Source organism: Lontra canadensis, unplaced genomic scaffold (assembly GCF_010015895.1).
Source record: "Lontra canadensis isolate GAN:19392208 unplaced genomic scaffold, GSC_riverotter_1.0 scaffold150, whole genome shotgun sequence".
Taxonomy (NCBI): domain Eukaryota; kingdom Metazoa; phylum Chordata; class Mammalia; order Carnivora; family Mustelidae; genus Lontra; species Lontra canadensis.
This window is the reverse complement of record NW_022631144.1, coordinates 2,001,510-2,021,861: the sequence shown is the minus strand read 5'-3', so window position 1 is coordinate 2,021,861 and position 20,352 is coordinate 2,001,510. Positions and strand designations below refer to the sequence as shown.

The 20,352-nt window shown below is 39.2% G+C and overlaps 1 protein-coding gene and 1 long non-coding RNA gene across 6 annotated transcripts in view; one reads left to right on the top strand and one right to left on the bottom strand.

Annotated features, from left to right (window-relative positions):
* Nucleotides 1-13,849, bottom strand: part of LOC116859218 — a 91,850-nt gene extending 78,001 nt beyond the window's left edge. The window contains exon 1 of the long non-coding RNA XR_004381116.1: nucleotides 13,757-13,849. This is a non-coding gene — a long non-coding RNA (uncharacterized LOC116859218). The remainder of the gene's footprint in view (nucleotides 1-13,756) is intronic.
* Nucleotides 13,850-14,967: 1,118 nt separating this feature from the next.
* Nucleotides 14,968-20,352, top strand: part of IGF1 (insulin like growth factor 1) — a 72,355-nt gene continuing 66,970 nt past the window's right edge. For 3 of the 5 annotated variants that reach the window (XM_032844338.1, XM_032844335.1, XM_032844333.1), the window contains exons 1-2: nucleotides 14,968-15,292; nucleotides 20,045-20,201. In XM_032844338.1, coding sequence (XP_032700229.1) covers nucleotides 15,230-15,292; nucleotides 20,045-20,201 — 220 coding nt within the window. In that variant the 5' untranslated portion in view covers nucleotides 14,968-15,229. Of the gene's footprint in view, nucleotides 15,293-16,999; nucleotides 17,149-20,044; nucleotides 20,202-20,352 lie in introns of those variants that run through there. The other 2 variants (XM_032844334.1, XM_032844339.1) reach the window with 2 other exon arrangements.

Here is a 20,352-nt window from a genome sequence, read left to right as displayed (position 1 = left end):
CCAAAGAAATTCCTATTAAGCTCTGCATAAACTGTAACCTTTTCAGGGACTGTTTGTATTTTTAAGTGAGGCTGTTTCCTTAACTGAATGGAGGAAGAGATTTGAGCCTCTGCATCTTGCTTCCTGTAACCTATTTTTATGTATGTTCCCCAATTCACCTCAGCTAATTGTCTAGAGAGTTAATATGGCAGAACAAAGATTACAGCTGCTATCCTCCTATCATCAAATCATCAAAATAAAGTAAATACTAATACTTACTGTAGTGTTTTTCTAAATTAAAGCTAACAAATATGACAGAGAGATCAATGTGACTATTTGTGGTTTGAAGAAATTTCAGAATCTGAAATTTTTTGGATAGCTCTTAGGTTGGATATTTAGATTTGGTTTCCACTGTGGATTAATAACAGGGATGGTACATTTTAGAGTAGGTTTATAGTAGTATTTCCTAAGAGGTTTGCAATCATTCATGTTAGCTAGCTTATTTATCAAGACTTACATAAATTTGGGAATAACCAAATCAATTTGAAACGGGTCACCTTGAACTTGCCTCAACTTTTCTACTAGAGAGTGGCCATCAGAAAACTCTGTATACAGATAACACAAAGTAAATTCCAAATTAGAGAACTTTATGTTAGTGGTTTGTACTAAATATATACAAGCATTCTCATACCAACAACATCTATTCTATTAGCAATTTTGTGTGCTCAATCTGTGAGGTAGATATACATATCCTCATTTTATAGATAACTAGCCCACAATCACACCAACAGTTAATGATGCTGCTGGGATTTAAGTCTCAGTCTGTTTCAACCTGGGATTGTAGATAGGAAAGCTCAGAATGAATAACTTGTCCAAGGCCATAGAACTAGTTGGCAATACTTCTGGGATTTTAAACCCAGGCCTTGTCTCAACTTCTGTGACTTATTTTGGAGGGCTATCATTTACTATTTCCAACATGATGCTTCTATGCCCCAACCTGGACCATCTTGAAGCTTGGCTTATCCACTGAAAAATCTAAGTCTAAACTTCCTTTATTTTTGTGTTACCTCTCTTTCCTGAGACATACAAGTCTAGAAGAAATATTTTTCCCAGGCAAGTGCCTACCAGTGTGTCAAAGAGGTCATCCTTACCATTTGCTTCTTCTACAAAGTGCCACATGAGTGAATATATGCAGCAAAAATACACATTTCTTCCTTCTTGTTCTCTTGCCCAGTTGAGATCACTGTACCTCATTATTCTGTACATATCCTTCATCAGATCTCCCTTTCTCCATTTCAGTAAGATATTGAATGAATAGGCAGTTGGACTTGAGGTGGTTTTCAAGGTCCCTTCCAATTCTAAAATGCCATGAGTCCCCCAATCTACTTCTGATTCTTGTCTTGAAATACAGTACATTAAGCACTGATAGTAGATATGTGCTTTTGTTGCCACCACCCTTCCTCCCCTGACTCCAGCAAAAATATGCATAGTAATTATTTTAAGTGTTGGATTTGCATTTCTGTAGTTTCTTCTATGATGTCAAGTTATAAAGTTTCGTCATAAAGATGAAAGGTGGTCATGATTTTCTGTACTTGCCATCCACGTTTTCAAATACTCAGCAGTAAGATGAAAAGATGACATTGATTAGCCTGTCTTTGAGGCTGAGAATAAGTATATATTTATCAAGTTGTTTATGTTCTTCATGTAGATGTCTGCAGATTGGCTGTTTTAGAAATTGTCTTGGCAATTTACCAGTTGAGCTTTGTCTTTTGCAGCTTTTGGTTTTTCATGAGTCTTCTCAAATAGCTATCCACCTACACCTAACACAATTTTGGTACAGTTCTATGAGATAGATTGAATTATTTGCTGCCTATAAACTAAAATTATCATAGTTATAATTCAGTTATATAAGGAGCAATATCTAATTCAGAAATGCGATCAAGATGTTTTATGTTCTAAATGTTTATGAACTCCAAGCAATCATAGCTTCATGAAGAAACTGAGGCATGTAGACATTAATTCACTTGCTAGAATACTGGCTATGAAGTCACATTATAACACATAAACCTTTATTTTTATCCCAATTTTCTTTTTATTGTACCCACTTTTGAGAAGTGCTTTTTTCCTAAAGAAAATACTTCATTTACATCCAGTTGGCACCAGACCTTTAGAAATTCTTACCACTGATAAACTGTGATTTCCCCTGATCCTGGGAAGGTAGAATCAAGATGGGAGAAAAACCAGCATATTTATGTGCTGGTGAGAATGACGCAGGATGAAGGGCTAATTGAGAATACAGGAAAGGGGAAGAATTTCTGGAGTGAGGTCCTTGAAAAGGCAAGAGGGTATACAAATGGAGGTTAGTGTCAACTAGGAGCATAGATATTTACACCTACTAATGGAAAAGAAAGCAATACATGTAGCAACAAAAGTGAGTGGATAGAAAAGTACTGTGGGAAGAGCTTGAAGGAAGTCTCTGGTAAAGCATCTATCGTTTTGATGAAATAGGAAGTAAGGTTTTCAACTAAGAGTAAGGATGGTAGAGAATTTGGGAGAGAAATGTAAACAGCCATCTACAAGAGGAGGTGAGTGAACAAACAAGGAAAATAAAGTATGATTGCCAAGATCAAAGGCCCATTCTCCCCTTTCTGCTCACATAGCAATAAACACATATCAATAATCAGATAATCTAGAAATTGATCACATGTTCAGTTTAATATTTCATGATTATATTATCTCTAATCTTTTTTGTGTGTGTTTAGTGTCTCTTAAGCAAGATAACTAGCTCCTCAAGCCCATCAGAGATCATGTCTCTTCTTCCTTTGTGACCCTATAGTGCCTACCAAAGGTGCTGAGCATGTAGCAGAGTTTCCATGAATGCTCACTGCATTCAGTTAGAACCATAACCACTACCTCTCTAGAATCAGAACTGACCTGGTGTGCCAGAGCTCACAAGTCTGATCGCAACACAGGAAAAGATGTGGTTCATAATGGTTGATTTTGAGCTCCTTGGCCTTTGGGGCTTGGGGATTTGAGCTGGGCATAACGGTTAGGAGGGCACCAACTGAGACACAAATACTGGAGAGTGGTCTGCTATGTGGAGACTTCAGACCACAGAGATGGCTTTGGAAGACTTACTGTGTTCAAGTAATGTCATGAGGAATGCATGACAGAAGTTTATGTAGCCCATGGCAAATATAGTAAAATCTTTTTATATCTGTAACATTTAGATGAGTTTACTAATATTTATTCTCAATCTACTTGCTTGCTCATTTTTTAAAAACATTTGAATATTTGTTTCTGAACTCTGTGCCTTCAATTTATAGAAACTACAATTTCAAATGAGGAGGACATTTGATTCAACTTATAGTACTAAGCTTATTCTGCCAGCTAAAAGATTTAAGCAACTTGAGATTTTAGTTTTTGTTATTGCTTCTTGACACCATGATCACTATAACAGGTGATTTCTATATATTCAGGGTTGTTTTTTTTTTTAAAGAGCTACCTCTTGATTCTATTTCTAATCTTATTGCAAATTTAAATTGTCTACCAACTCTTGAGTCCAACTTATTTCTACCTGCATTTTAAAAAAAAGTTGCTTTGGGTTCATGTTGTTTAGTTAAAGCCCACAGTTAGTGCCCACAGCACACTATCCCTTTGTGCTTCTAGGAGGCCTTTTTTCAAAGTGGGTAACTGACACAATCAATTAATCTACATACTGGATATTGGACTACAGCTAGAAAAATACTGGTTGTATTTCCATTTCTTAGCATGCTGTCTATTATGCTCAATGACTGCTTTATAAATGAAGGAAAATATATACAAATAAGTGTCTACATGCCTACATAATGCATACAAGAGAAGGACATGAAAAAGTGAAATGGGAGCTTACAGGGATGAGTCATCTCTTCTAGCTAGCGCAGGGGTGAGGAGGGCATGAAAGAAATGCCAGGAGGATTAGGAAGGTGGAAAATGTACCAGAATTTTCAAGCTAAATGTGCTGGGATTGAGACAGAGGTGAAGATACTTTAGTAGGAGCTACAGGTACAAATGGAGCAAAGCATGTTTAGAGTACAGCAAGTAGTCTAACTTGGCCCAAGGGACAGATGAAGTTATGTAACAAGAGGTACATTTGTTTGCAAAGATCAGTTCAGGCTGAACTGCAAAGGGCTTGGAAGTAGAATTAATTTCATAATAACTTAAAAATATTGGTGTGATTCAAAACATTACCCTCCAGGATAGAGAATTTTGTGAAGCAGATATCTATAATCTAAAATTCTAAATACTTTTTAAGATGACTCTTTAGAGGTTGCTTAAAACTCCTCCTTTCAGAGATTTTGATATTTAAGCAAAAGAACTAATAGAAGACTCTTGCTCTGATCATGCAGGATATTGAAAGATCTGATTTAACAAAGGTTGGTTACTGAGTGATAGTCAAGCTGATCTATACCTGCATTTGTATTTCATGCCCCTAGACCTTTCCAGCAAAGGTTCTGTTTGACCGTGGAAATGAGCATGGCACCATGAGGCTAAACTGGGAAAGATCTCAGAATGGAAAGGTCCTTCAGTATCTCCTTTGCTTGCTCTTTCTTTTCTTTTTCTCTTTATTCCCACTGCTTTTTATGTGTTTGTTTTGTTTTGCACACATACACTTACTTAACTGGAACTATGGGATTTAGCATTATAATTCCACACATATCATATTTCAAGTGCGTCTCTGTCTCAGTTACTAAAATCAGACTTCCCGGGCAAGGAGAAAGCCTCCACTTTGCTCCCAGCAGATGATTGGGACATAATGAACATCTGGAACATATACTCGGCTTCTTTACATGATTACTGATAGACCCAATCCTGTTGTGTTCTTCCAAGACTATAAAAACGTGTTAACATGGTTACATCACACACTTCAGCTGGTTTGTATAAGGCATGATTTTGCCACATGATATTTACTTTAAAAAGTAAATAATAGTCTCGTTCAAAGTGATGCTGTAACTCGGGGCACCCATGTCAGCCCTGCCCTGGCATTTCTTGCCCACTTTCTGGACTGAATGAACTTACTTGACAATAAGCTATGTAAGCATATTTTAGTGTTAACTACTAACTAAAGCAGCATAGTTTAGTAGTTATTGGAGGATGTTTTCTCCAGTTTGGGGTAACTCCAGCTTCAGTGTGGGTGGCTGGAATACCCCCATCTAATGAGTTGTATCTTGTAGTTCTATGTTTCAGAAATAGCTCTCCTTTCACAAAGAAAATCCCTTCTGTGTAGGATAACACAGCTCTGGGTTTGGCATGTTTGGGACATGGTTGTCACTAAAATTTTTCAAAAGGGCTCAGTGAGAATCCTGTGGAATTGTTATTTATAAACTGCAAAAAATGAAAATTTATCACCACTGGTGCTAGATGCTGACAATTGCTATTGTCTGGTTTTCCTGACTGCACTTAGCATCTGTTCTTGGTTCTTCTCTCCCACTGAAAAGATTCCCTTCATTCCCCATCCCATGAACATTGGGTTTATGCTTTGTCTCTTTTGTATTTGGGTCCTAAGGGTTGGCCAGGCTTGGATCACAAAAGTCCTTTGCCCCACTGAGACTGTCCTTGAGGGCAACACCTGGCAAATTGTCTTTGGTTTGGCAACACTTGATTCATCTTAAAAATTCACAAAAGTGAGTGGATAGAAAAAGTTTAGATGTTGGAAAACTTGACCTAGATAGCCTCTTAGGGGAAACAGATGCCTTCACTTAGCAGCCCCAGCCTCTCTCCAAACCCTGCAAATGCTACAAATGCCTCTGGATGTCTCTTGCTTTCCAAAGTAGTGGAGTGAGTTTAACAACCTTGGCACCTCGCAGAGAAGTTAGCCATTCCAGGATATGGGATTGCTACCTTGATGGGAACTCAAGCCGGGAAGGAGCCTGCCAGTTGGATTGGCAGTGATCTAGCCTCAGCAAGATCCAAATCTGAAGTCACCATCTTCCTTGTGGAGAATCAAGGATGGAAAGCCAGAGAGCAGTTGATTAAAGGGAACTAGTTCAGTTAGCATTCATTAGCCAGCAAAAGAGTGGAAAGAAAGGGGTATATAAACAAACACAAAGCATAACTGGGAGCAAAAGGCCAAAATACAAATTAGTAAGCATACAGTCTGGTCAAACCATCCTACCTTGAATTGAGTAAAGTCTGTCAGACTTTAGGAACTGTTCCTAATCCACCCTGAGCTCCACTTGGGAATTGCTAGACAGGTAAAGTCATAGCTTTCTGAGAACTGTCAAGCGGCACTGGTTCTAAAGCAGGTTGAAAGAATTTTGCTATGTTTCTTATCCCAGGACAACTGTAGATGTTTCCCTAAACTTAAGAAGTACAGAAACAAAAAGACTGAGTTTGCCCAAAGATTGAGTGTGCCCTAATCTCTAAGTGTCTAAGAAGTTGAGCATAAATAACCCTTAAATAGGAAATGTTAAGGTGTTTGTGTCTCATTGAAACAAAATTAATATAAATCAGAGTAGGATGCAGTAGATAGATGCTTGACAGCGTGAGTTGCTTTACTACAGCTGCCCTCATCTACATCCTAGAAAATCTATACTCTGTTCTTATGGCAATCGTAAGAGTTAAAGTGGTTTTCTGTCTGAGGCAAGTTCTGCCTGATTTTCTGCCTTGGACTCTTGCACCTTTTACATCTTGAGAGTAATTGTCCATTTAAGCAAATTTGGTTACTTGTTTTGCTTTATTAGAAGGACCATAGTATAGTGAAAAATCTGAAGGGACTTTTTTCTCTATGTTTCTGAAGCAGCAGCTCAGGCTGGAAGTAAACATAATCTTTCTTTGTTGGTTTCTCCTAAAATGCTCCAAACATGGCTATACCCAGACTCCACCCTAAGGGCTCATGTCTGAACTTTTCAGACTAGCTATTTCAGAAATTAGTATTACAGTTATTCTAAATTCATGTTTAGAATTAATCATCTCTTTATTGAGCAGCAATGTGAGTACAACATTTTACAATGGGGGATGTAGGTGTCATATAACAAAATACTGAAAAAGATCATTCAGCTACCAAAGTTGTGCAAATCATGTAATGTTGTATATTAGACCAGCCTGAATTTGAATCCTGGCTCTGTAGTTTACCAGCAATGGGGCATTAGGGAAACCATTAAATTCTCCTAGCTCAATTTTCTCTTCATTCATCCAACAAATATTTTTGAGAATCTGATTATGTTCCAAGAACTGCACCAGGCACTTTGAAATGAAAGTGGAAATAGAGTATTTCGTTGAGGTAAGTGAGAATTAAGTGAGACAATTAAGGTAATAATGGAATAAAAAATTGAATATAACATATACTCAATAATGTTAGTGATTATCATCATTATTAACTAGCAAATATATATTGAGAAACTATTAAAAAGCAAGCACTATGCTGGGGCTAGTGTTACACTGATGGACAACAGGTTGTGAAGAAGCCATGATAGGCATTAGAAAGAGAAGAGGTTGCTGAAGAAGGGGGTGTTTTGGTTGGGAGGAGAGAGACTTAGATGTGGCCAAGGGACTTGGAGGAGGTGTGAAATACATGAACATGGCATTTGAGGATGGAAACCAGAATTGGCTAGACTGACAGGAGGGAAGATTGTTTAGAAGCTCATTCAATAAACCAGGAATTCATTAATTCAATCTAGAACAGTGCTGGGCAAGTTGAGAGAAAGAGGCTGAACCTTTTTTAGACATTATAAGGGAGAGTGTCAGAATGAGGGTGATGTTTGATGAGTGCGTACATATACATGTCATATAAGTAAGCCAAGATAAGACAGTAATCATAGAAGTTCAAAAGATTTGCAGAGGTAAACCGAGTTACTAAATACACATCCACTCCAAAAACACTCATATATGCTACATATTAAGTCAATACTAGGAACAGGTAACACCTATCAATGATGTCTTCAATAATTGTTTGGACTTTTCGTGATTATAAAATTAATACCTGCTGAATATAGAAAATAATAATAATTGGAAAATGCAGAAAAGTATTAAGAAGAAGGTTAAAATTACTTGTTGTCCCGCTACTAAAAGGACCATCACCCCCATAAACCAGGCATGGAGTCAGTCTCTGGAGGCACAAGCATGAGGAAATTTCTCTCTCCATTTTGCCAAAAGGCAAGATATCACCATAGGCCTGAAACTTCTCTCCAGTGATATAAACAGCTATTTTTTTTTTAAGATTTTATTTATTTATTTGACAGACAGAGATCACAAGCAGGCAGAGAGGCAGGCAGAGAGAGAGAGAGAGAGGAGGAAGCAGGCTCCCCACCGAGCAGAGTGTCGGACGTGGGGCTCGATCCCAGGACTCTGGGACCATGACCTGAGCCGAAGGCAGAGGCTTTAACCCACTGAGCCACCCAGGTGTCCCTAAACAGCTATTTTTAAAATAAGGGAATGAATACATTACCTACTATCTAGAGAAACTAAGCGCAAATATTTATGTGTGCATGTGTTTGAGGTATATGAGTGCATTGTGTGTGTTATATGCACACTTGTCCCCCTTAGTGGTAGGGGAAAAAACAGGGTTGGGCACTAATGACTAGCATCTTCATAAAATATAATGACATAGTCAAGGCAAGTGCCTTGTGACTTCCTTTTATAAATAATCAGGGAATAGTGAGTACAGGAGCCAAAGGTTTAAGGAAAATGTATGGGAGGAAAACTCAGAATTGGGAAATATAATCCATTAACTTGAGTTTTCCTTTCTGAAACTGGAAAAAGACTCTTATTATTGTTCAATTTAAGTGAGGGAGGACTATTGAGTATACCTTTACAGACCCAGGGGTGTGATGGTTAATATATACGTCTTGGCTAATTTTGGTCAAATTCTAGATGTTTCTGTGAAGACAATTTTTAGATAAGATTACCAATTAAATCAGTAGACTTTGAGTAAAAGCAGATTATCCTCCATAAAGTGGGTGGGCCTCATCCAATTAGTTGAACACCTCCCGGGAAGAAGAGGGAATTCTACCAGCAGACCACCTTTGGATTCAAACTGCAACTCTTCCCTGAGTCTTCAGCTTGCAGGCCTATCTGCAGATTTTGGACTTGCTAAGCCTCCATATTCACATGTGCCAATTCCTTAAAATAAATTTAGATAGTGATAGATAGGTATCGATTGATGCTATCGGCTCTGTTTCTCTGGAGAACTCTAGTCAGTACAACTGTGTTTAAATATTTATTTTGAGCTCTGAAAGAAGCTGAGGACTACACCATGTGTTGTGAAAAGGAACAAAGTATGTTCTAGACATATCTGAATGCCTGCAAGGTTTCCACAGCTGACTTTCACTCCAGGATCAGGGGTCTGTGCTTGGCAGAGGATAAGGTACAGTTTCCAAGGGTACATGCTTACCAAATGGATCATTACCAAGAGTTTCCCTAGAATCTGTATCTCCTCTTCAATTGATTACTCAAACTGCTATTTATGCAGGGAACCTTGGCAGGAAGCAGTCTGAAATATTCCCTAGCAGCCATCTTTAAATAAAGAATTAAGGTTGGAGGCTGTGTTCCCTGCTCTCAAAGAACACAACAACAATTTTCTAACTGACCCACATGAAGAGTGGGAAACTCTGATGAATAAGTTTTTCTAGCAAGTTCAGGGCTCATCAGAAACAAGACCTTTTTGCATCAACCTTTATTCTGCAAAATCTTTATCAAGCATAATTATTTCATTTTTCTACTGAAATGTACTTACCAAAGTAGAAACAGTTCAATCTTTCACCAAAATGGAAGCTCTGGAATGACCATTAAGTGAGTGATAGACACTTCAGTTCTTCTTACCTAGCACTGCTCTCAAATCGACCTATGTTGTGATGTAACCCAGGTCTGTTGTTTCACATGTACCTCAAGGCATGATGCCATTCCCAGAATTAATCACAGATTTGTCTACATACAAATCTTTTTATACTAAGGGGTCATGAGAGAATTAAGATTGTTTTCCAGTCTTTTAGCTAAGCAAGGGCTAACTGATGGAGCAAGGAGAAAACCAAAGGGCCTCCACAGTGCAGGAATCTGAGATCATGGCTACAACCTCATCCCCCACATTGCCCGAACACTGGGAACTTCCTCATTCTTATACAACTTTGTCCATGCTGTTCCTTCTGCCCAGAACAGCCTTTACTGTTTTCCTGTCATCTTGAAGGTAAACTCATACCTCAAGACCTAACTCAAATGCTCTTCACTCCTCCAAACTTTTTTCAACATCTTTAAACTCTATGAAAGACTAGAATAAAAATGAGTGTGAGCTTAGAAGGTATTTAAATTACCAAGATACATAATTAATACATATACATGTGGTATTTTTCTTTGTTCCCTGCTTTTTCATTGTGGCTATGTACTTTTTCCCCCAGCGCACAGCATGTCTCAAACACCAGACATTCAAATACCAATTATACCTTTTTTTTTTTAGTCATAACTCTTGGTCACTTGTAATAGTATTTACTTACTTAAAACAATTTTTTCTTAAATTGATTTTTTAAGAGTTATATATCTGCTTCAAAACAGCATCAGTTGCCTTAAATAGAAGTTATTGTTAAAAATAAATACCATGAAAATAAAACCGTATTGTTAAATTCTGGATAAAACCTCTGCATTTTGTTTCATTAAACAAGTCACTTTTCTATCCATCAATGCCCCACCCTTCATTTTTCTTTTTCACTCTCAAGAGAGCTTATGATAGTTTTCACGTGAAATAGTTTTATTTTTAACATCACTTATTTTCCAGACTTTCATTAAATCAACAAAATGTTTTGAACTCATACCAGAAGCTCAGCTTTGGGACTGCAACCACGGGGAAGACATTTGCACCCTCGCTGAGTTATCATCTTTCTTTCTCCCCTTAGCTCTCTTCCCCTTTTAAAAATTACAGCAAATAAAATACCTAGTTTGTTTATTTCAAACAGATGAAAAGATTAAACATCAGTGCATCTTAAAGTACATTTGAATCCAAAGTTTTTCAAAACGCCCCATTCCTCCCATACACACATTAACCATGAAGATTGCCGTGGCAGTTTCCCCGCAGGCCACTAGGCGGCGCGCACATTTTTTTCGATTTCGAAAGAAAGTGCGTATCTAGGTACTACCCTGAACTTTGGAATTGGTGTCTCCTTTCCCCACTTTCTGTTCAACTTGGGGTATTTGTGGCGAGCCCTCAGGTTCTCTCACTCCACTAAACCATCCTCGACCCATGCAGTGACTCCTTCCTTGTCTGCCATTACGAAGAATTCTTTCACTCCCCAAACCACAACAGTTTTGCTTCTGACTGTTTTCAGCATTTACCCTTTTGACATTTTAGAAGAAATAAGATCCAAGTTTAATGTTGAAAAGAAAGCACTGATTTATTTAGTGAGAAGATTTCTTCTCCCTATTACCGTTTTCCCTAGCTGTGGGGAAAATGCTCCTCTAAGGATTTAAAGCAGCTCCTTTGAGCTAAAGATCTTTCTGAGGAGTAACAGAGCTCTTTATGAGATCTTTCGGAGCTGACATTGGTGCCCTTGTCAGCAGCACGTTGTATTTTTGAGGTCCGGCCTTTTTCTCTGAATTTTACATTCTGGCTTAACAAGGCCTTGATTTCAAACGCTGCAGAATACACTCCCAGACCAACTGTCCTTACAAATCATAATCCAAGACATACATCCAGGAGTTCCCTATATTCTTTGCCTTGTGGATGGCCCTAGAACCTTGGACCTCACCCTTTATCCCAAAGTCCCCTTCCCTCTAAATATCCACCCTGAGCTTTATTAGCAAAGACATTAATGAAATAAATTGTTAGTATATACACCCTAGTGCCCATAGATATGAAGTTGCCTTTTGGATGAGCTCCTCTGAAGTTGACATGGGGACCTCTGGGAACAGGGCTTCAGCAAAAAGAGTGAAGGCTGGGCCTTGCCCACCCCTTTCTGTGAATCTCAATCAGCCTGTTCTTTCAAGAGATGAACAACTTTCTTCCCCCTTTCTTTCTTCCTTTCTCTCTCTTTCTTTCTTTTTTTCTTTAACAGAGGTGTCAGAAGTCTTCTGAGGCTGCAGTTTATGCAAATACGCTACTCAAGAAGCCGGCTTTAGGGGAGAGTTATTTATATCTCACAGGCATTACACATACAAAAGGTGAAACTGTGAATCTCTGAATTTCCAGGAGTGGATATTTTCATGATGAACGCATCCTTGCAGTAAGCTATTTTGGTGGTACACAATTCCCATACCTAACTGTCAGATTGTTCTGGGCAGGAGACTACATAATGATCCAGTAATTTTAGAATGACCCTGTATGTTTCTCTCCCAGTGGGACCGCATGACCTGAACTTTTTCTGGGATTAGATTTACTACCATCTTGGTCTGTCTAGTAATAGATACATTTCATTTCTTTTTCTCCTAAACAGCTACAGCTCTCAGTTATTAAAAGGTAATCATGTGGCACATTTATTGCCCCTTTCCCTTTCAGACTGACTCCTGGAATTAGCAAAGAAAATGGCTATGTCTCTAGGAATTATTGCCCTGCTCTATCGCCGGCTCACCCTACCCAGAAATACAGACCATTCTCCACATCGAAGTCTACAATAATCACTTCAGGAAATTGCTTTCCCTATTGGAAACTGAGAGCTCACATCGGAATGTTTCCACAGCACAGCTGATGATAATTACGACTCACTGAAATTTCAGTTTTCTTTGATTGTAACATAAAAACTGGGACATAAATTAAAACCCAATTATCCTTTAAGGGTAATTGGGGTTATAAAACCAAGAGACTGTGAGTCAGTGTGTCGATATCGCAGGAGCACAATGTCCGATGGAACAATATGTGTTCTGTATCCCAAACAACCTTTCACATGAAACGATTGGGGATAAGGTGATCTGTGCACAGTGTATACCAAGAGAGTACATCAGACTGGGTGACAGCCTTGGAGAAATGCAGTGAGCTTCTAGGACGTCTTGGAGAGATTAAAATATGTGAAAACTGCAACAGGAACCTCCTGGCCTTCACCTGTGAAGGTGCACAGCAGTAAAGCAAGGCTCCCAGCACCAAGACTCCAGCCAACACCTGAGTGCGCCCTTGGAAAGTGCGTTTCTTTCTACTGGAGCAATAGGTACAGTTCTTTGGTTTAACACAATCTACGTCATTATAGTCCACGAAAGGATGGACTTTGCTTTTCACAATGGGCATGATCCACAAAGGCTGCAGAAAAGATTTTTGGTAAATCAAGTCATTAATTAACTGCACGAAGAGGAGCTCATTAAAGGAAGATTTGGATTATTATGTAAGGACAGGAAGTGCCCACACACCTGTGGCTCTCTACCAAGCCACCTCTTGAAGATGCATATGTGTATATGCTTCAGATCAAATCATATCCACCAAAACTTCCCAACCATGTACCCCAAACCCTCTCATGACACATCCGTCATTCTGGATTGCCCAAAGAGTTTCACTTCCCTGTCTTTCTAGAGAATTTCTTATTCCCTTTCATGTGCAGTGTTCACATTTTTAAAAGAGTACATACCCACCACATGACAGTGACATTTTCCTTTCTGGCTCTGCCCCTCAGCTGAAAGCCCTTGCAGGGCTTTGACTGTGATGGAAGTGTTGGGCACATAGCAGACACCCACTAAATGATGCTGAATTTAATGCACCATCAAACAGCATAACTCCAGATTTTTAATTCTTCTTTTTGGAAGGTAAACATTGCCATAAGTTATTAACTACACAGAAGACTTGACCAGCCCCAGCTCCCTTTCAAAACCAACCAGGTTTTACTTTGAGGGCACTCACCTCTGCAAACAATTTTCCGGCCACAGGACAACATAAAGGTCCAGACTAGGGTATCCAGCAGACCTCTGTTTTCAGTTGTTGCGTCAGTCTCAAGTCCCCTGAGAATCACGAGAGAGAAATGCAAGGTCCAGGTTATTTCCACCAACCCTGGGAAACCAAGCTTGGATAGACATCTAGGGAAAGTGTTATGTCTGATCTGGGCTTTTGCAACCTTATTTCATAATCCACTTTCTTATCTACTATCTCACAAAACCAAAGAGCAATTGGTACAAACTGTATTGATAAAAGATCAGAACTTCATTCTCAATGGCAAAGGCAAGTATACATTATAAATAGCAAAACAGCTGGTTTGGACCATGTTGCCGGCCACTCATCCAGTTGAGGGATTTGGATGACATCATAACCCTTGAGAGGGTATTGCTAGCCAGCTGGTGTTACTTAGAATACACAAAAATTGGAGAAAGAAAACACACACATACACAACACACACATACAGGTTCGAGTTATGCAGAAAAATATGAGCAATGGAAAAGTAGTTTGCCCCTCAGGTGCCCTTCCCCTTGGTGGGGCAGTGGCAGGGTGGGGGGCGCGGCACTGGTGATAGGAAGGCTAGTAGAGAAAGGAAGAAAAAGATTTTACTTTTTTCAATTGGCTTTATAGCTTAGCAAAGTCTTTGCCCTGTCACGGGCAAAAAGCATGAGACAGTGTCCTAAAGGGAGCCAACTGCAACGCTGCCTGCCCCTTTTCTAGGTTCTAGGAAATGAGATCATTCCCCTTGCTTGGCAACTAGGACAAGGGGTCACCCCAGTGCTGTCTTCCAACCTACTTTATCCCAGTCGTTTCAGGGTTAAAATTGTGAGGTTTGCTCGAGATGGTTTTTTCTTCATTTCTGTTTTTTAATTTTGCATTTGCCCTGGAATATTAAAATGCTTGCCCATCCTCCATTGTATGTTCCTTTAATACTGGTAAGGTGTATTAGCAGATGTGTTGTCTCTATGCCCAGTAGAAAGTTAATCAGAGAACAGATCCTTATTTTCTATGGCAGCATCAGTATATTAATGTCTGCTAACCCTGTCACTAACACACATTCTTTTAAGGGAAAAAAATGCTTCTGTGCTCTAGTTTTAAAATGCAAAGGTATGATGTTATTTGTCACCATGCCCAAAAAAGTCCTTACTCGATAACTTTGCCAGAAGAGGGAGAGAGAGAGAAGGCAAATGTTCCCCCAGCTGTTTCCTGTCTACAGTGTCTGTGTTTTGTAGATAAATGTGAGGATTTTCTCTAAATCCCTCTTCTGTTTGCTAAATCTCACTGTCACTGCTAAATTCAGAGCAGATAGAGCCTGCGCAATGGAATAAAGTCCTCAAAATTGAAATGTGACATTGCTCTCAACATCTCCCATCTCTCTGGATTTCTTTTTGCCTCATTATTCCTGCTAACCAATTCATTTCCAGACTTTGCACTTCAGAAGCAATGGGAAAAATCAGCAGTCTTCCAAACCAATTATTTAAGTGCTGCTTTTGTGATTTCTTGAAGGTAAATATTTCTTACTCTTTGAAGTCATTGGGGAATTTTCTTTAAATTGTGTACTGTTTGCTTCTGCCTAGAAATGTTATTTACTTTAGAATTTTCATTGTTTCGGAACTGGGAGTTATTTATAAATTGCTGAATATGCAATTCTGTGGGATCTGAAAAACTAGCTCCGGGAGATGGATGCTTTTACACAGATATCTGTATGAGTAGAAACTATTGCAAGGTACTTATGCTAAATCCTCCACTTCTGCAGGGCTTCCGTGGTATCATTATAGACGATTCCTTTAAATCCTGTCTATGGTTAAAGGCTATAGAGCATGGATATGAACTTTTAGATTTTTTTTTTGCAGGTGCAGATGTTTTATTTTTAAGACCGTGTTCATGTGTATGCATGTGTGTGTGTGTATGTGTGTGTGTGTTTTAAGTTGTCAGGACTTTTTATTACAAGCATGCTACATACGAAGTGTTACCTTTTAGGTGATGTTAAAGCTTTTAAATATGATCTTTAGAGCTAAGGTCCCAGAACTCTCTGCACTTTTGCCCAGAGAGTCAAAGTTACAGAGAAGTTTAATATGCTCTTCTGAAACAGAACTTGACAACTCCTGCTGACCCTGCATATTTGTATGATTTAAACAAATGCATGCTGTATATATGGAAAGCGGAAACTTTCTAGCAACTGCATGTCCAAGTTTTCTCTTTGGAAGGGGACTTTCATAGGTGAAGTTTGGACTTGGGATTTTGTGTTGTAAAACTCTGATTTTTATACTCGGTGTTGTAAAGTCTCTTTAGGTAAATTTGGCTGCCGCTGTTAATGCCAACTTCTCGTTTCCAATCACTGGCCCTAGTTCAAGTTTCCATTCTCAGCAAAATTATATCCTTCAAGACTTGTGTTTTTCCAGTTTGCAAGCATTTTTAAGCCGCTGTCACTGGCTCCTCAGTGCAATTGCCTAAGAGCTCAATTCATAAAACGTCCCTGCCACTTAGTACAGCATTCATTTGCTGCTTTCAAATACTCCACCACTAGGATTTTTCTTAGTCAAGTAAGTGGCTTAGGAGTTAAGAATACATCTTTGTCGGGCACCTGATTCTGCTAACTTCCAGTTGCCAAGACACATGCTGACTATCTTGCTTTTTAAAAGAAATGAATTCTCTATATATACTATATACTATACTATACATATAATATATATATGTAGTCTGACAGCTCAGGTTTTTGTCTCACTACTTAGGTGATCATAAAAGGTGTTGTTGAGTGTTATCTCTGCATTGATTACAAGTTCGGAAAACTGTCTCCAAATGAAAGTTTCAGAAATAGTACTAGCAATGTTGTTGCTTTTCCCCTGTACCTGGAACAAGAAGTGGCATGAGGGAGCTGCATGGTCCTTCAAATGTTTTCAATTAAGTAAAGGTGTCTTGCCTAGAGGCAGAACTCACAAGCTGATTGTACTGTGAGTCTCAAGATATTTGTAAGTGTTTGGTTCAGAGGGAAGGGGGTAAGGCAGAAGATTAGAGCTTGGGATCCCTGTTCCAAGCAGCTACAATAAGCACACAATGTAAATTGGTGCCTTGAGCTGGCGGGGGTGGGGGGGGTGGGGTAAAAAGGGGGGATTGGGGGGGAAAGATGGACTCAAATCCCAGCTGTGCAATTTGTTCATTGTTTGAATGGACAAAAGGCAGTTTACCCAGGCTAATGGCATACCTGCCTGGGTCTCCAAATGTAACTAGATGCTTTCACAAACCCCACCCACAAAGCAGCACATGTTTTTAAGTCCTCAGTTTTCTATTCACATCAGCTTCATAATACCCACCCTGACCTGCTGTAAAAGATCTGGAACACACAAAAAATGGTTACACCTACAGTGAGTATTTTCTTATGGCTATTGCCCTTCAATTTTGTTGGGCATTTTCATTGTAAACCAGACATCTGGAATCAATTGATATTCCATTTACTTAAGATAAAAAAAGAAAGGTCTCTTAAATTTTGAATTTGTGAATGATTTTTGAGAAACAGTGCTCTGAAATCTTTTTTTCTTTTTTTTTTTTTTTTCTCTTTTCCTTCTGGTTCTTCCTTCCTTTCTCTCTCTATCTTTCCTTTCTCTCTCTTTGTTTCTTTTGTGCCTGGCAAAATAGACGAACAAGAAAAGAACGGACATATGGGGCCACTTGTTTCAAACTTTTAACCCCTAAGCAAGTTTGTTATTGCTTTCTTTGGGGGGAACATAATGTAATAAAATTCTCTGGTTCTCTGTGGGTGTGCTGGGCTGTTCCCTGAACTAAAGGAAAATGCAGTGGAGGTTTTCTCTTATCCTAGAACTGTAAGTGCTGATATTTATCTACCAACATAACTCAGCAAAATAGAAAGAAAAAGAAAAAGAAAAAAGAAAAAATTATAAAAAATAAATCTATATTTTGAAGTGCCAGTGGTCTATATGTGAGAACTTATATGTGTTATGCCAGAAATAACTATGTAAAATATAGTTCTGACATCTCACAGAGTTCTTAATTCACTAAGGTTACCTCTTTCCATGGATTTCATGAGAACTGAAGAACTTCAAGCTATCTACAGTTACAGGTGCTTGGCCTTCAGCATTACTATAAACTCAACAAACAAGGGAGGGATGGAGAAATAAGATTGGCAGAATAGCATGCGTTCTAGAACTGGCCCATTGCCAGAGTGTGGGATATGTTCTATAAGATCAATTCGGAGTTTGTTCTTTTGAAAAAGGCAATGAAATCCAGACAGGTTGGAACTGTTTCAATTTCCACTGGAAATACTGAAGGGGAAAACCCCCACCAATTATTTTATAACTAAAAAAAAAGTGCAGATTGGATGAGAATCTGTTTCTATCAGTCTTGGTGGCTTTGGCTCTGTGGGGGTGGAGGGTTTCCATGCAGAGGTCCTATTTGAGAAAATGGAGGAAGTGTTCAGTTGAGCTTTTACCTCCTCTTCTATTTTATGTCCATTATTTATGATGGTTTGCAAATGGAGGGCACTTTTCATCTTAAACTGTTTTACAAGCATTAACTATTTATGTTGTGTTAATGAGAGTCAGGGATTTAAGGTTTTTTTGTTTTGTTTTTTGGTTTTTTTTTCCCAGTTGCTGAGCTGGCCACAAAAATGGAAATCTTAATTAAAATGATGGAGCAAACTCTGCCACTGATGTAGAGAGCCATTAGGTTCTGAGTTCATGGAGGGCCAGGAAGGCAAATGACTAAGTCTGTTTCACCAAAAGGGTTGGAGTTGAATGGGCCTGCCACTACTGTGAGGTTCAGAAAAGCCTCTTTTTATAATGATCACTTCCAGCGTAACTCCATGACCCTTTTGATAAGGTCCCTTGCTTTCATCCAGCCAATGATTCTTCCAAGACCACTAAAAGTAAATGCATCTGAGGGAAGTGAAGCCACTCACCTTGGGAGGCTTCCTGGAAGAAGCCACATCTTTGTGCCACAAGGAGGGATATGGAAAAGTTAGTGATCACCTTAGCGACCTTAACGTTGTTTCTACTACTTTAAGCCACAGAAATTCTGCCTTCAGCCGGGCTGCTATTTGGCTATTATGGGGGTCCCTCAGTATATTCTGCTATAAAATGGTTACAGAGACACATAAATCCCTCCAAAACATAAAGTCAGAATTCCTGTGACAGAAAAAAAAAATATTTTGCAGGTTTTGAGCCCAATGCCCTGTTCATGGAAGGCAATCTCTCTGCATATGTTGATTTGATATTTTACTTGACACAGAAGGCTTTAGAATACAGAAGATGTAGGGTCTACTTAGCATGAGCTAATTTGATTCCTAAATCCTATTTTTCCTGTTTCTGGTTTTTTGTTTTGTTTTGTTTTGTTTTCACTTCCACTTGTGGTTTTGTTAACTGCTGATATTCCCCAGGTAAGAAGTTGTTCTGCCTCTCTGTCTTCCTCTATGTCTCTGTTTCTCTCTTTCTCTCTCTCATTAAATGAAAAAAAACAAAAACAAAAACAAAACCCTGTAGGGACGCCTGGGTGGCTCAGTTGGTTCAGCCGCTGCCTTTGGTTGAGGTCATGATCCCAGGGTCCCGGGATCGAGTTCCGCATCAGGCTCCTTGTCCAAGACAGAGCCTGCTTCTCTCTCTGCCTCTGCCTGTCACTCTGCCCGCTTGTGCTCTCTCTCTGACAAATAAATAAATAAAATCTAAAAAAAAAAAAAAAAACCTATAATGACATATAACATTTTCACAAAGACTTTTTTATCCACAGTGAATTATCTTTAATCAGTAGCTAGAAAACGATGTTCTAGTTAACTTAATATTCTGGTCCATAATGAATGCCTATGCCATCTGTGGATGACAATCTTTAGAGAATTTAAATTAATAAAATATATTTGGCCCCAAATCTGGAATGAGTGTAGTTTAACCTTTGATAATTCAGAAGGTTTATCAGGATCTCTGAGTGCTATAGGATTCTACTGCGATAATAGCATTTTCCACTTATATAGTGAATGTTTCTAGATATTTTATCTCATTGAATTGCGATGGAACTTGTAAAGAAGAGGTTCAGTGAAGTCCAGAGTGGAAAGGGGGTTAAAAAGGTGGTTTGATGCCAAGCCATGCTCAGTCCACACCACCCTGTGGTCTGTCATGCATTCCATTGCAATTCTGTGCGGGGTAGTTCTAACTAATGGCAATAATGGAATGCTAGGGCTGATGCACCTTTGCCTCACCCCCACTGCCCTTGCAGGGACCAAGGAGCAAACATGACCATCCTTCTATTTTTTGGCAGGTAAAGTTGCACATCATGTCCTCCTCTCATCTCTTCTACCTGGCCCTGTGCTTGCTCACCTTCACCAGCTCCGCGACAGCTGGACCAGAGACACTCTGTGGGGCTGAACTGGTGGATGCTCTTCAGTTCGTGTGTGGAGACAGGGGTTTTTATTTCAGTAAGTAGCCCCCCCACCACTGCTCTGTGGATTTACAACCGCAGGAAGTGTGTGAATAACTGAGTGACTGCCCATGGCTGGCCACCGTCCTCGGCCTCTGAGATTCCTCACCTTAAACTAAGCCTAGTGTGTCAGCGGGGCTGTGACAGGT